Source organism: Manis javanica, chromosome 11 (assembly GCF_040802235.1).
Source record: "Manis javanica isolate MJ-LG chromosome 11, MJ_LKY, whole genome shotgun sequence".
In the NCBI taxonomy this organism is placed as follows: Eukaryota; Metazoa; Chordata; class Mammalia; order Pholidota; family Manidae; genus Manis; species Manis javanica.
In genome coordinates, this window is record NC_133166.1 from 82,018,614 (window position 1) to 82,032,105 (window position 13,492).

A 13,492-nucleotide genomic window follows, 5' to 3' on the forward strand; every position below is an offset into this window, starting at 1 on the left:
TGAAGGGTTATGGCTCAGTCTGTGTGGGGGAAACAGGTGATGGGGGCAAAGTCGCGATAATTTTGGGAGGCCCTCGGGACTGAATCTGAGGGGGCAAAGATGGATGAGGCTCCTGGAACTTAGTTAGAGGGGGGCTGAAAGGCTCAGGCTCCATCTGTGGGAGGGGGGTAGGTGAGGGGGATGGAGGAGGAGGGGGTGCGGTGCAGGAGGAGATGGTGGAGGAGGGGGAAGGGAGAGGATGGGAGGCTTCTGTGGGGGTGGAGGCGGTGGTAGAGGAAGGGGGAGGGGCTATTGTAGGAGAAGAAGTGGAAGGGAGAGGATGGGAGGCTTCCGCCGCGGGGAAAGAGGCAGTGATGGCGGCGGTAGAGGAAGGGGGAGGGGCTGTTGTAGGAGAAGAAGGGGAAGGGAGAGGACGGGAGGCTTCTGCCGCGGGGAAAGAGGCAGCGGCGGCAGATGGAGGGGTTGTAGGAGAGGGAGGGGCCGAAGGGGGAAGTCTGTATGGCGGAGGCTCATCGGCCAGGTCAAAGGTAATTGAAGAGGGACTGTGAGTGTGTGGAGGGAAGGGAGACGGCTTGCAGGCTAGGAGAACTTGGGGTGGGGAGCAGGTGGTGCAGATGCTGGGATTTTGAGCTAGGAGGTGGAAAGCTTCCATATAGGGAATCTCCTTCCATTTTTTTAGGCGCTGGCAGTAGTTAAAGAGATTGCGAGTGATGTTAGGATCAAGAGTTCCCCCTGCGGGCCATTGGTTGTTATTGTCTAGGGGGTATGTTGGCCAATCTTGGGAGCAATATTTACGGAGAAGTTTTGGTTGTATATCAGGCGTCAGGGAGAGGGTAGCCAGATGCTTAAGCAGGCATTCAAGAGGTGAACTTTCAGGGAGGGATGAGGAGGCTCCCATGGCTGAAGGACAGAGAAGGAGACAAACAGGGGAAGATGAACGGAGATCCTCGGACTGGAGGCAGATTGCAAGGAGACAAAGGGCGTCCCCAATGATCCTTGGTGGTCTGCGGAAACTCGTATATGAGTCAGAATTTCTTAGGAAGTGTGGGTCGTCACCCAGACTTCCCTAAGAAGGCAGAGTGCCGGTGTCCCGAGGTACCTAGCGCTAGGAGTTTTTGGCAGACAGAACAGATTTCGGCGGACGGAGCAGAAGGAGGAAGGGGGGGGAAGGGAGCGTTCTCATCCGCAAAGGAGTCACCTCGTTTATGGCTGTTGGAGGGGGGGCCTGAGGGTCCGCTGCAGCCGTGAAGGCCTGAGGCGGGAATTTATGGCTGTCGGAGGAGGGGCCTGAGGGTCTGCTGCAGCCGTGAAGTCCTGAGGCGAGGAGAGTTCCCTCTTCGTCCCCGAGCGTCAGGGCCCTGCTGGACGATCACGGTCAATGGCACTGCGATAGCTCGGAGAAGAGTGGCCCACCCCGGGGAAATTTTGCTTAAAAAGTTTCAGCACTGATGGAAGGGACGGTGAATGCGTTTATGACTGTTGGAGGAGGGGCCTGAGGGTCCGCCGCAGCCGTGAAGGCTTGAGGCGGGGAGAGTTCCCTCCTCGTCCCCGAGCGTCAGGGCCTTGCCGGACGATCACGGTCAATGGCACTGCGATAGCTTGGGGAAAAGTGGCCCACTCCGGGGGAGAAACTTACCTAAAGGCCAGAGAGGAGTGGCAAGTGTGATGAGCCAGCGCCAGAAAAAGAGGACAAGGGCAAGCTGCTGCTGGTGTCGGGGGGAAGACGGGGCCCAGTTGGGGTGTCCCGTCTCCCGGGTTTCGGCACCAATGAAAGGAAAGGAGCGACACACAGCAGCAATTCACCGGAGAGTTCCGCTTTATTAGGGAAAGGTGCTGGGTTATATAGGAAGGGGCATAGGGTGATTGTGGTGTTACTTCTACGGGGCTGTTGGCTGTTGGCTAGGTGCTGGGATTGGGAGGGGGGCAAGAGGTGACTGGGCTTCAGGTGGCACCGGCGGGAAGCGAGGACCCCAAAAAGAAGCCGGAAGTTTGCCATCTTACTGGTGGGGACCCTTCATTATCTCTTATTTAAAGTGTCTATGGGAGTCTTCAACTATTATTGTTGAGTTACCTCCTTCTCCCATCAATTCTTTCAGATTTGGCTTCTTCATGTACTTTGGAGCTCAGTTGCTAGGAGAATATATGTTAATAATTGTTATATATTTCTAATGGAGTGACTATCATTATGCAATTTCTCTGTTACCTCTAATATTTTTTGTTTTAAAATTCATTTTGTCTGATATTAGTAAAACCACTCAAGCTGTCTTTTGAGATCTCTTTTACCATCCTTTTACTTTCAATCTGTTTATATCTTTGAATATAAGTTTGTATCTCCTATAAACAGCATATAGTTGGATCTTTTTTTTTATTCCAGTGTGATAAATTCTACCTTTTGGTTAGATTGTTGTGGGTAAAATTGTAACATTTCCAGAATATCTCGCCTGGCTTTAGTACATCCACATATCAATAGGCATTCAGAGGTGAAAAGAGGTATGGCTTTAGTGCATTTGCATCATTCCTCAGGGGTGGAGAGAAGTTCATCTGCATATCAATGGGTAATTACTTTGGCAAGGAGGGTTTATCTGTACCAAGAGGTGAGAGAAGGGGTGGTTTTTGCTTCTGCTTGAGCAGGAAAGAGATAAGGGCCTGGACTGCAGCTTGTAAGCAATAAACGGATTTTAAACTTTATTTCTCCCTTGGACAGATTTCAATTTCTAAAGGTATTTGCCCTGGGATTTCCTCTCCCCAGACTTACAATTGTTTAATCCATTTATGTTTAATGTTATTATTGATATGGTTGGATTTACATCTGTCATATCCTTTCTGTCTCTTTTTTTATTTTTCCTCTCCAGTTCCTTTACTATCTTCTTTTGTATCAAAGGGGTGTTTTCTAATGAAATATTTTTAAACCTTTATGATTTTTTAATCATTTAAAAAGTTGTTTTATTAGCAGTTGCTCTAGAATTTATAATTTACCCATAACTTAATAAAAATCTAGATTTATACCAATCTTAATTTTAATGAAACAGTGAAACTACTCTTATGAAGATGTGTTTCCTTCCAGGCTTTTGTGCTATTGTTATTATATACATTATGTCTACATATATTACAAATCAATAATATATTCTTATAATTATTATTTTATTTAACCATTAAAGAATTATTACTCTATTTCCATTAGAGAAGCTAACTGAAGAATGGAGAATAAGTATATATTTATAGACTTTGTTGATCTTCTTACCCTTTTTGGCTTTCTCCATTATTTCTGTGGATTCAAGTTACCATCTGATGTCATTTTCTTACTAAATACAATTGTGTTTCTATTCATACTCTTTTATGAAGTCAAATAGACTACATTTCTATATGTTTTAGGCCCCCAAATACAAATATATACACATCATATTATACAATTTTTAAATCAGTTAAGATTAGAAATAAGAAATATGCCACTATATATATTTTATTTTGTAATTGCCTACATAAATATCTTTATAAGAGCTTTTGTTCTTTCGCATGGAATTGAATTACTACTTGGTAGTGATAAAGTTGCTATGAAGCTCTTTATGGCATTTCCTGTAAGTCAGGTTTGCTAGCAAATTGCTGAAAACCTCTCTGATTTTCTTCCTTTAAATTGGAAATGTCTTATTTTTTCTTCATTTTTGAAAGATAGTTTTGCTTAATGTGAGATTCTTGATTGAGGATATTTTACTTTCACACTTAGACTATGTCATCCCACTGCCTTTCTGACCTTCATTGTTTCTGATGAGATAACAGCTGCATAGTTCTTTCCTATGTAATGAATTGTTTTAGTGCTTTCAAGATTTTATTTTCATCCCTAGATTTCAACATTTTACTATGTTGTGTCTGGGTAGGTCTCTGGGTTTATCCAGTTGGACTTGATATAATTGCTTTGTTTTTGTCAAATTTGAGTAATTAAAACATTACTTTTGTAAAGGAGTGCAGAGAGCATTAAGAGTCAGGAAAAAGAACTAATAAAACTTAGCTAAACCTTAACAGCAGACCATTCCGGAATAGTAAGAGATTCAATGTCTAAACTTAGAGAGAGACCAGATCAAAGGAAGAGAGAGCGAGAGGCCAGCCAAGGGCTATTTGAATCCTAGTTTACTAAATCCCCATGGTTTACAACCCTGATATCCACCCTGGCAGGGCCCTTGCTTATTTTTATACTGCTTCTCACTTTAGGTCCCTGTATCTTAAACCGGCTAATAGCCTTTGTTAGGGAAAGAGTGAGTGCTGTTCAGGTGCTAATGCTGAGACCACAGTATCATTCACTCACACAGCAGGAAGAAACAAACATTCCATGATTGGAATGGTCAAAGGAAAGTGGGGAAATGTAGAATCTAAGCATTAGTAAGATTAGTAAATTAGCATAAGCATAGCCATCTTAGTAACCTAGAAACCATTTTCTGAGAGTGTGACTCAGAGGAAAAAAAAAAAACAACCCTGGGCCTGGGTAAGGCCTTGAAAAACGGGTTAATCATGAGCACCGGGTGGTGGGCAGCTGTGACCCTTGGTCAGCTAACCTTGGTCAGTTAATCTTACATACCAAGCTTATCGTGCAGAACCTCCCTAACCATTGAGGAGTAGTCTTACCCTGCCCTTGCTTAACCCCAGGATATATGTCTTGCAAGAATAATGTATAGTTATAGAAAATTGCTATGAGTTAAGTGCTTTGAAATTGCTATATAAACCCTTGGCTCTGAGTGCTCGGGGTCCTTGTTGAGACCCGCTGCATCGGGCTGACTTGGACCTCAGCTAGCTGGCTGAATAAAGACTTTGCTTGAATTTACATCTCTATGCCTGTGTAGTTTGTTCTCTGGGAAAGCCTCGGAAGCCTGGACCCTAACATTTGGGGGCTCGTCCGGGATTCAAGCGGCTTCCCTGAGAACAAAGGACAGCTGGAGGCAAGGTCTAATTGTCCGGACGGGGCAGTGTAATTCGAGGGTCGCCCCCTCGTGTCTGCATAAATCCATTATAAAGCGGGAGTCGCCATCCCGTGTATGGTCTCGGGTTAGTGGTCCCGAGTGAGGAAGTCCGGGCTGGTAGTCCCGGCCCCCAGGTTAGTGACCCTGGGTGAAAGTCCAGGTAACCAATCCTGGCCCTAGGGTCCGAGTGACTCAGCCTTAGGAAGGCAAATCCGATCGGCAGAAAACTGGCACCCGAGGAGGAAAAGATCGAGCTCGTCACCCTGCGGCAGTCCGAGTGGACGCCCTTCGGGAGAATTACGAGAGTTTTTGGGGACCCTGAAAGTGGTGAGTGTGGTGCGCACCAGAGTGAGAGAAGGACCGGTCTGAACGAGTGCGATCAGATGTGGTGTGTGTGTTTGGTGTTATCATTGATTGTTTTACTGTGTTTTGGTTTTGATTTATATTTCTTTTTGCACTTCTCATTTTAAGTTTCCTTGTTCTAAGGTTCTCCTGCTCTCTCCGTTCCTCCTTTCTGCCACTACATCATTCCCCGCGGGCACGGGTCGGGCAATTAAGAGCCATTAGGGCGCCCGCCACTAGAAGACTCCCGTGACAGGATAAGGGGGTCACAGCCGCGAATCCCAGATAAATTCGCGTCCCCCGCGGAAGAAAAACTGTGCAACGACAGGCACTCGTTCATAAGCACATACAACAGTCATTTTGTTTGAAGTGGCATCTTCATCCTTTGCCTTTGTCTCCCTCATATTCTTTTTCCTTCTTCTTTCTCACCATGGGTCAGACTCAGGCTACTCCTAAGAGTCTGATCCTCTCCCATTTCCCCAAGGTCAAGGAACAGGCCTTAAGTATGAGCATTGGCATCAAGAAGGGTAAGCTCGACACCTTTTGCTCAGTCAAGTGGCCTTCCTTTGGAGTAGGCTGGCCGGCCCAGGGGTCTCTTTCTTTGGAACTTATTGGCAAGATCAAAGCCATTGTCTCCCGGCCAGGTCCTGAGGGCCACCCTGACCAACTTCCCTATATTCTTGTCTGGGAAAATTTGGCCGAGAATCTCCCTTCCTGGTTGGAGCCCTTTTTGGTGGAGAAACCTCATACTGACCCACAAAAGACCTCCGTCCTAGTTGCCCAGGAAAAATCAAAGCCCTCTGATCGCAGGGCCAGAAATCCTGTGCGCCCAAGTGCACCGCCTGTCCTCCCTGACAGTTCTCCTCTTTACCCCCTCCCGCAGATTGAGCAGCCACCCCCGTATGCAGAGGAGAGGGGTGAAGCTGCCGGGGGGATAGAAAATGCGGCTAGGGAACCCAGCAGGAACCAGGCGGCTGCAGCTTCCCCAGATTCTTCAGCAGAGGGAGGCGGGAGGCCGGAAAGAGCTTCCTCACACTCCCCCGCCCTGGCCCCCAGCGTGGGGCCAGGTAGAACTGGAGGAATGCAGCTAAGGTCTCGAGGGGCCATGGAACAAGAAGGGGAGGCTCCCTCCTCCACCTCAGAAGGAGCAGTGCCAGTTCTGCCTGTGCGTGCCATCGGTACCGGCATTGCTCAGCAATATCAATATTGGCCCTTTTCATCTAGTGACCTTTATAATTGGAGGACTCAGAATCCTCCCTTCTCAGAGGACGCCAAGTGTCTTATAGGTTTAGTGGAGTCCATTATGTTTACCCATCGTCCCACATGGGACGACTGCCAGCAATTACTCCGCACTCTCTTCACAACGGAAGAACGAGAGCGTATCCTCAATGAAGCCAGGAAAAATGTCCTCGGAGAAAATGGAAGACCCACTACCCTCCAGCCCATCATCGACGAGGCGTTCCCACTTACGCGCCCAAATTGGGACTTCGGAACTGCAGAAGGTAGGGAGCGTCTCCGGGTCTACCGCCAGACTCTGATGACCGGTCTCCAGGCGGCCGCCAGATGGCCCACTAACTTGGCTAAGGTAAAAACTATTGTTCAGGGGGAAATGGAAAGCCCAGCCGCGTATCTGGAAAGGCTGTTTGATGCTTACCGGCAGTATACCCCCATAAACCCGGAAGCAGAGGAACATAGATCAGCTGTAGTCCTCTCATTCATCAACCAGGCAGCCCCCGATATCCAGAGAAAACTCCACAAGCGGGAGGACCTGGGGGAGATCTCTATTAGGGAACTGCTGCAGCAGGCAGAGAAGGTCTTCAATGCTAGAGAAACTCCGGAAGATAGAGAAGAAAGGCTGAGGAAAGAGAAATGGGTAATGCAGGAGAAAAATAGGAAGGAAGACAGAGAATTTCAGAAAAGGGAGAACAAGAAGCAGAGGGAGGAGATGGCCAGGATATTCCTGGCCGGGGTGAAGGAGGGCCCTAGGCCACCTCAAGGAACAGGACCCCGTCAATCCCGACTAGGACAAGATCAGTGCGCCCTGTGTAAGAAATATGGACATTGGAAGAGGGAGTGCCCCCAAAGGAGGGAACAAGGGAGAGGGAACCCTGTTAAGACCCTGCACCTAGGAGAGGAGGATTGACGGGGATGGGGCTCGGCACCCCTCCCCAAGTCCTGGGTAACCCTGTGCGTGGAGGGGACTCCCATTGGGTTTATGGTAGATACTGGGGCACAGTATTCAGTTCTCAACCAGGCCCACGGCCCCCTAAACCCAGGACGCACAAGTATAGTCCAGGGAGCGACAGGGTCCAGGAAATGTGCCTGGACTACTAACAGAAAAGTGGACCTAGGAAGGCATCAGGTCTCTCACTCATTCCTGGTCGTACCCGAAAGCCCCGCACCGTTGCTGGGCAGAGACTTATTAACCAAGGTCGGGGCTCGCATTCATTTTGAACCCGAAGGGATAAAAATCATGGACAAAGAAGGGCAGCCCCTACAACCGGCGCATGTGTTAACTCTTTCCCTGGCCGATGAACATCGTCTGTTTCAGGCGGATCAAGAAAAGGGGGGCCGGGGAGAGATAGACTCTTGGGTACAGAAGTTCCCTTCCGCATGGGCCGAGACCGGAGGAATTGGTCTCGCTAAACACCTATCCCTGGTTGTTGTTCAACTCAAAGCCACAGCTCTACCCATCCGGGTCCGGCAATATCCAATGCCAGAAGAGGCTAGGAAAGGGATAGCACCCCATATCCATAGACTGTTAGAGACAGGAATCCTTAAGACCTGCCAATCTGCATGGAATACGCCTCTGCTTCCAGTGAGGAAGCCTGGCAGTAAAGATTATAGGCCAGTGCAAGACTTGCGGAAAGTCAATGAGAGGGTAGAAGACATCCATCCTACAGTGCCTAACCCTTACACCTTACTCAGCCACCTGCCACCCACGCATGTGTGGTATACTACTCTGGACCTGAAAGATGCCTTCTTTAGTATTCCACTCTCTGAAGTTAGTCAGCCTTTGTTTGCCTTTGAGTGGCAAGAGCCAGGGGGAGAAAGAAAAGGGCAGCCTACCTGGACTAGACTGCGTCAGGGCTTCAAGAACTCTCCCACCTTATTCAATGAAGCCCTAAGCCAGGACTTGGAGCCCTTTTGCAGGAGCCACCCCCACGTGACATTGTTGCAGTATGTAGATGACCTGTTGCTGGCCACAGAAACCCGTGAAGAGTGCGAAGAAGCCACGGGGAACTTGCTGGCTGAACTAGGTGAACTGGGATATTGAGCCAGCGCCAAGAAAGCCCACATCTGTCAGAGGTCAGTAGTCTACTTGGGGTACACAATATCTAATGGGGCCAGGTGGCTAACACAGGCCATGGCTGACTTGGACCTCAGCTAGCTGGCTGAATAAAGACTTTGCTTGAATTTACATCTCTATGCCTGTGTAGTTTGTTCTCTGGGGAAGCCTCGGAAGCCTGGACCCTAACACTTTCAGTCATTATTTCTTTGTATTTTCTCTGTATTTTTTCTGTTCCTTTTTCTTCCTCTTCTGTTATTATTATGTGTATGTTAATGTTCATAATGGTGACTCAGATTTGTTTGAGAATTTTAATTCTTTTATCTCTTTGTTATTCAGAATGAATAATCTCTATTGATCTATTTTTAAGGTTGTTGATTCCTTTGCTGGCTCAAATTTACTGTTGATCCTCTCTAGTGAATTTTTCATTTGATCTCTTATAATTTCTTTTTTTTTTTCTATTTGATGAGGTATTGTTGTGCCTTCTTTTAGAAATTGTTTCCTTCAGTTTTTGAAAATATCTGTAATGGCAGCTTATCATCTGCTTAGTCTACTGTCTGGGCCCCTTCAAGGCAGTATCTGTTGTCTGATTTTTTTCCTGTGTATGGATCACAATTTGTTGTTCCTTTCCCTGTTCATAATTTTTGGTTGAAAGCTGGACATTTTAAATAAATAATGTAGCAACTCTGCATACTGATCCCCACTTTCCCCTCAGTGACTTGATTTTTTTATTGTTTGCTTGATCATTTATTTATTTGTTTAGTGACATAGCTAAACTAAATCTTTCAAGTCTGTTTCCCTCCACAATGACCAACAACTTCTGATAACCCTGCTCAACTTTTTTTTCTTGTTTTTATCTTTTAGCCTGGCTACCTAAGGATTGTTCTTACTTCAGCATAAGCCATTTATTGGTCCAAAATTGTGCTTAAGCCTTCTTGGTCAGTTAGACTTTTTACTTTTATCAAGGGAAGCATAGATGGCTTAGAGGTTGCCATAACAGTTTAGGGAGTTTACATTTTTGCCTCCATGTTCAGTCAGGGACTATAGCTTGGATTTTTCTTCTCTAATTACTCCTGAATGGGCAGGGACTTGAGGATACATAAGTCTTCCAGAATGTCAGGGATGTATATGATTTAATTTTAAGCCTGGTTTCCTAGAAGTTGCCTCTGGGTCAGAGTATAAACTCTGATTATTATTTAGTCAGTGTTTGGTTAAAGGTCTTATTTGTGCCCATAGTGCCACTGAAACTTCTGCCTTTTGTTGATTGATCTGTATGCAGCTTGGGGGAATGTTTGTAAGTCAGCCTCATGTCCTCCTCTGATTTCCTGAGTGGGTATAGCTTAGTGCATGTGCAGTCTTTCTGAACCCAGAGTTGACTATGATCATAGGAAGGTTCTTCTTGTCTATTTGTTACCCTAGTTCTCTGTTTAGCTTCTTATTGTCTTGCTATTTTGCTTGTTTCTACTATTATTGAAAATGTAGTACCCATTCAGTTGCTCTCCACCAAGACCGCCATTGTTTTCAACAATGCTATGAGCATGATATTCTCCATACATTACTACAAATATTGTCAGTCCCTTCAGGCAGAGTGGTGGAGCTTAGTTCTGATAGCTTGCCTTTCCTTCTGGGCAGAACTTTCACATTGGTGAACTGGAGCCAGGGTTCTCCCCTTTCTCCTGAAGTGATACCCCTCTTCTACAAGCAGGTACTTGAGAGAGATTGTAGTTCTGGTCTTCTCAGTGTGCCCCTCCTTGTGTGGAACTCCATTGCTCTAAAGACAAGTTAGCACAAGAGAGTGGAGTTCCCTAATTTGTATCTGCCATGCCTAGAGTAGAGCTTCCACCCCATGAGTGGGACTGAGTGGGAGAAGTGAGCCCTAATCCTCTTGTACCTACACAGCTGGAACAGAGCCTTTGCAGTATGGAGTTCAGTGGGATGAGAAATACAGACAGCTGCCCCTCCCAGGATAAAACCATAGCTACAGACTTGGGTAAGAAGTAGCTTCTTTCTTCTTGGTTGCGTACTACTTGGGATAGAACTTCTGTAACATAGAGCTGAGGGGTGGGGGCCATAATAGAGTGGGTCCTGGGTCAGATGCTACAGTCTTATGAATATATAATGCATATTTTTTTAGCAAATGTTTTTCCATTTGCTGGGTGCCCTTAGGACAATTTCCAGGGATTTTAAATAGATATTACTATTGTTTATATTTTTCTCTTGTTACCCATTCTTTTCTTAGGGACAGTCAGCTATGCTTCTTACTCCACCGTTCTGGAAGCTGGCCCTTGTCTTTCATTGTTTTTAATTAAATAAATGTGTTTTTAGCCCTTTGTTATTAATCATAATATATCCATGGGTAGGTGTCTTCCCTGTGCCTCTTTGAGTGGCAATTTTATTTACATGTGCAAGGAAATCTGTATTATCTAGGAAAACAAACTGATCAAATGTGTACTGATTTAAAAGTAAGAGAGTGGCAATAAAGAAATACTGTATTTCTTAGAACTGAATTTCTATAAACTCAGATATTTGAATTAATGCTTTCCTTTGTGACCTTTGGCAATCATACAACCTGCTAGGTATCTCATTCATTCAAGTGGGGATGATAATCCTGAGCTGCTCAGAATGTGGTTATGAAGACAAACTAATTGGGGAGTTAACATAGGATTGTTGAAAGGTGGTGGAATCCAATCAGAATGACTTAAGTTCAAAACCTGGGCTCTGTCACTGAGTTTTTGTCAAGTTAGTCATCCTTTTTAGGCCTCCATTTCCTTATATGTAAAATAAGAGTAATAACAGGTATCTTAATTATTGGTACTAAGTGAAATAATTTATGAAAGTGCCTAGTATATTGTTTTCCAGACAGTAAAATAAAGGTTTTTAATTATTACTATTTTTATTATTAAATGTTATTAAGACTAATATTAATAATAATAATAAGTCATTTAAGTTGTGAATCATACAAATACCTCAGTTGTATCAATTAGGATGCTTTGGCTACAAGTAATAGAAAAATCAGCTCAAGTTTCTTTCTTACAAGAAGTCTAAAGGGAGGGAAGTTTCAGGATTGGTTAAGTTAATGGCTCAAAGGCATCAGCAGCAGCCTGATTTATTCAATCTTTCAGTTCTGCCATCTCAGAATATTCCCCATTGTCTTAGGTTGAGTCTTTTCAAAGCACAAGACGGCAGCTACATTTCCAGGCAACACCTGTAGGTTGTTGGGCAGAGAAGAGAATGTCTATGTCTTTGGTTCCTTTTAAAGAACAAAGATAACTCTCCCAAAATGTCCCTCAGGAGGCTTTCCCTCAGTTCTCATCAACCAGAATTGTGTCACATGCCTATTCATAATCTATCATTTGCAAAGGGGTTGAGATGACCACAGCTGGTTAAAGGAGGTTAATAAAGATTTATCTCTTTACCTCAGAGCCAGAGAGAAGCTCAACATCCCCCAAGGCATATGGTGTTCTAATCCTTGAACCCAGTTGGATTTCTATGCATATGGGAGAAAAGGAGAAGGAATTTGGGTAGATAGCCTATAGTATCTACTACATCTATGCTAGGGATTAGGGGATTTAGAGATGAATAAAATACCTTATCTTCAAGGAAATTATAGTTTATTAACAATATGACTACATTTTGACCATGATAACCAGTACATTGCCCTATGAATGTCTTTAAAACCATTGGTTTAAAAGGAAATGAGACATTAGCTAAACTTATTGACAGTCATACAAACTCATTTCATTCTCTTTGTTCTGACCAAGACATTCTGTTTAGCCAGCATTACAGATATAATCAATCAAACTGGCTAAGAACAATCAAAGAAAATTTGAAAACCATCCCCCACTGATGGGACGATTATCACCAATACCCAGAAAAGTTATGTTTATCTTCCCTGTAAGAAACTAATTTATGATGATTTGAAGATTAATTGATACCCTAGATTTGTAGAATGTATTTGTAGATTGTTTTGACGATATCAATCAAGGTTCTGTCGAGTGGCTCAGACTTTGCAAATTTCTACCCACAGAGGAACACATACTGCCAAGTAGACATTTGAAAATTGTGCAGAAAAGAACAATGGAGATTTCGTTCTGTTTTGAATGAACACCTAAGAAAATCCATTCTTGACTAGAGTTGAGGGTAGCAAACACAATTGAAAGTGGTTTAATTTTAGGATCTCCTACATGGTACAGGGTTAAAGGGAAAAGACAAATACCAGTGGCTGTATTTATTAAGTATGCATTATTTTTCCATATTTCTTATGTTTATTCATTCAACAATTTATACCCCTAAGCATCTAATTATATGCTCTGTGTTTTGATAGGAAATGAAACTCACAAAGGAAAAAAATGTTCAAGGACCTTAATATAAACGTAGTGCTATAATATGAAAAAGCAAATAGTAAGATATTTCCTGCTATAGGACTTCTGAAGAAGTAAAACTAAAAACAAGGCTGCAACAAAGAAAACAGGTACAAACATAATAATGACCCACAGCACACACACATAGACACACATTCATTAAATATTTATTGAGTTCTTGCTACATAGGAGACTCTATGCTAAAAAGATACTAAGAGAAAGAAGGCAAATTCCTGTGCTCAGAACATTTAAAAGATCACAACAGAAATAATATACATATTCCAAGTACTACAGATTAAAAAGAAAAAATACTAATAAGTTTTAATAAGAGAAATATGTTCTTTTCTCTACCTTATTTGTAAGAATACAGTATATAAAAATATGTATTGATCAACTGTTTATGTTATTGTTAAGGCTTCTGGTCAACAGTAGGCTATTAATAGTTACGGTTTGCGGGGTCAGAGTTATGCATGGATTTTCAACTGCACCCCCAACCTCTGTGTTTTTCAGAGGTCAACTGTGGTTGGGTGTAGGAGACCAACTGAGGGTAAAAG

General features: G+C 44.1%; 1 protein-coding gene across 24 annotated transcripts in view; it reads left to right on the forward strand.

Annotated features, from left to right (window-relative positions):
* Positions 1–13,492, forward strand: part of LOC118971592 (uncharacterized) — a 411,068-nt gene that overhangs the window by 139,583 nt on the left and 257,993 nt on the right. For 2 of the 24 annotated variants that reach the window (XM_073216767.1, XM_073216768.1), the window contains exons 1-2: positions 3,177–8,597; positions 10,477–10,567. The exons of 18 other annotated variants lie outside the window; for them this stretch is intronic. In XM_073216767.1, coding sequence (XP_073072868.1) covers positions 5,719–7,431 — 1,713 coding nt within the window. In that variant the 5' untranslated portion in view covers positions 3,177–5,718 and the 3' untranslated portion in view covers positions 7,432–8,597; positions 10,477–10,567. Of the gene's footprint in view, positions 1–3,176; positions 8,598–10,476; positions 10,568–10,816; positions 13,049–13,492 lie in introns of those variants that run through there. 4 more of the 24 variants (XM_073216765.1, XM_073216766.1, XR_012122776.1 and 1 more) reach the window with 4 other exon arrangements.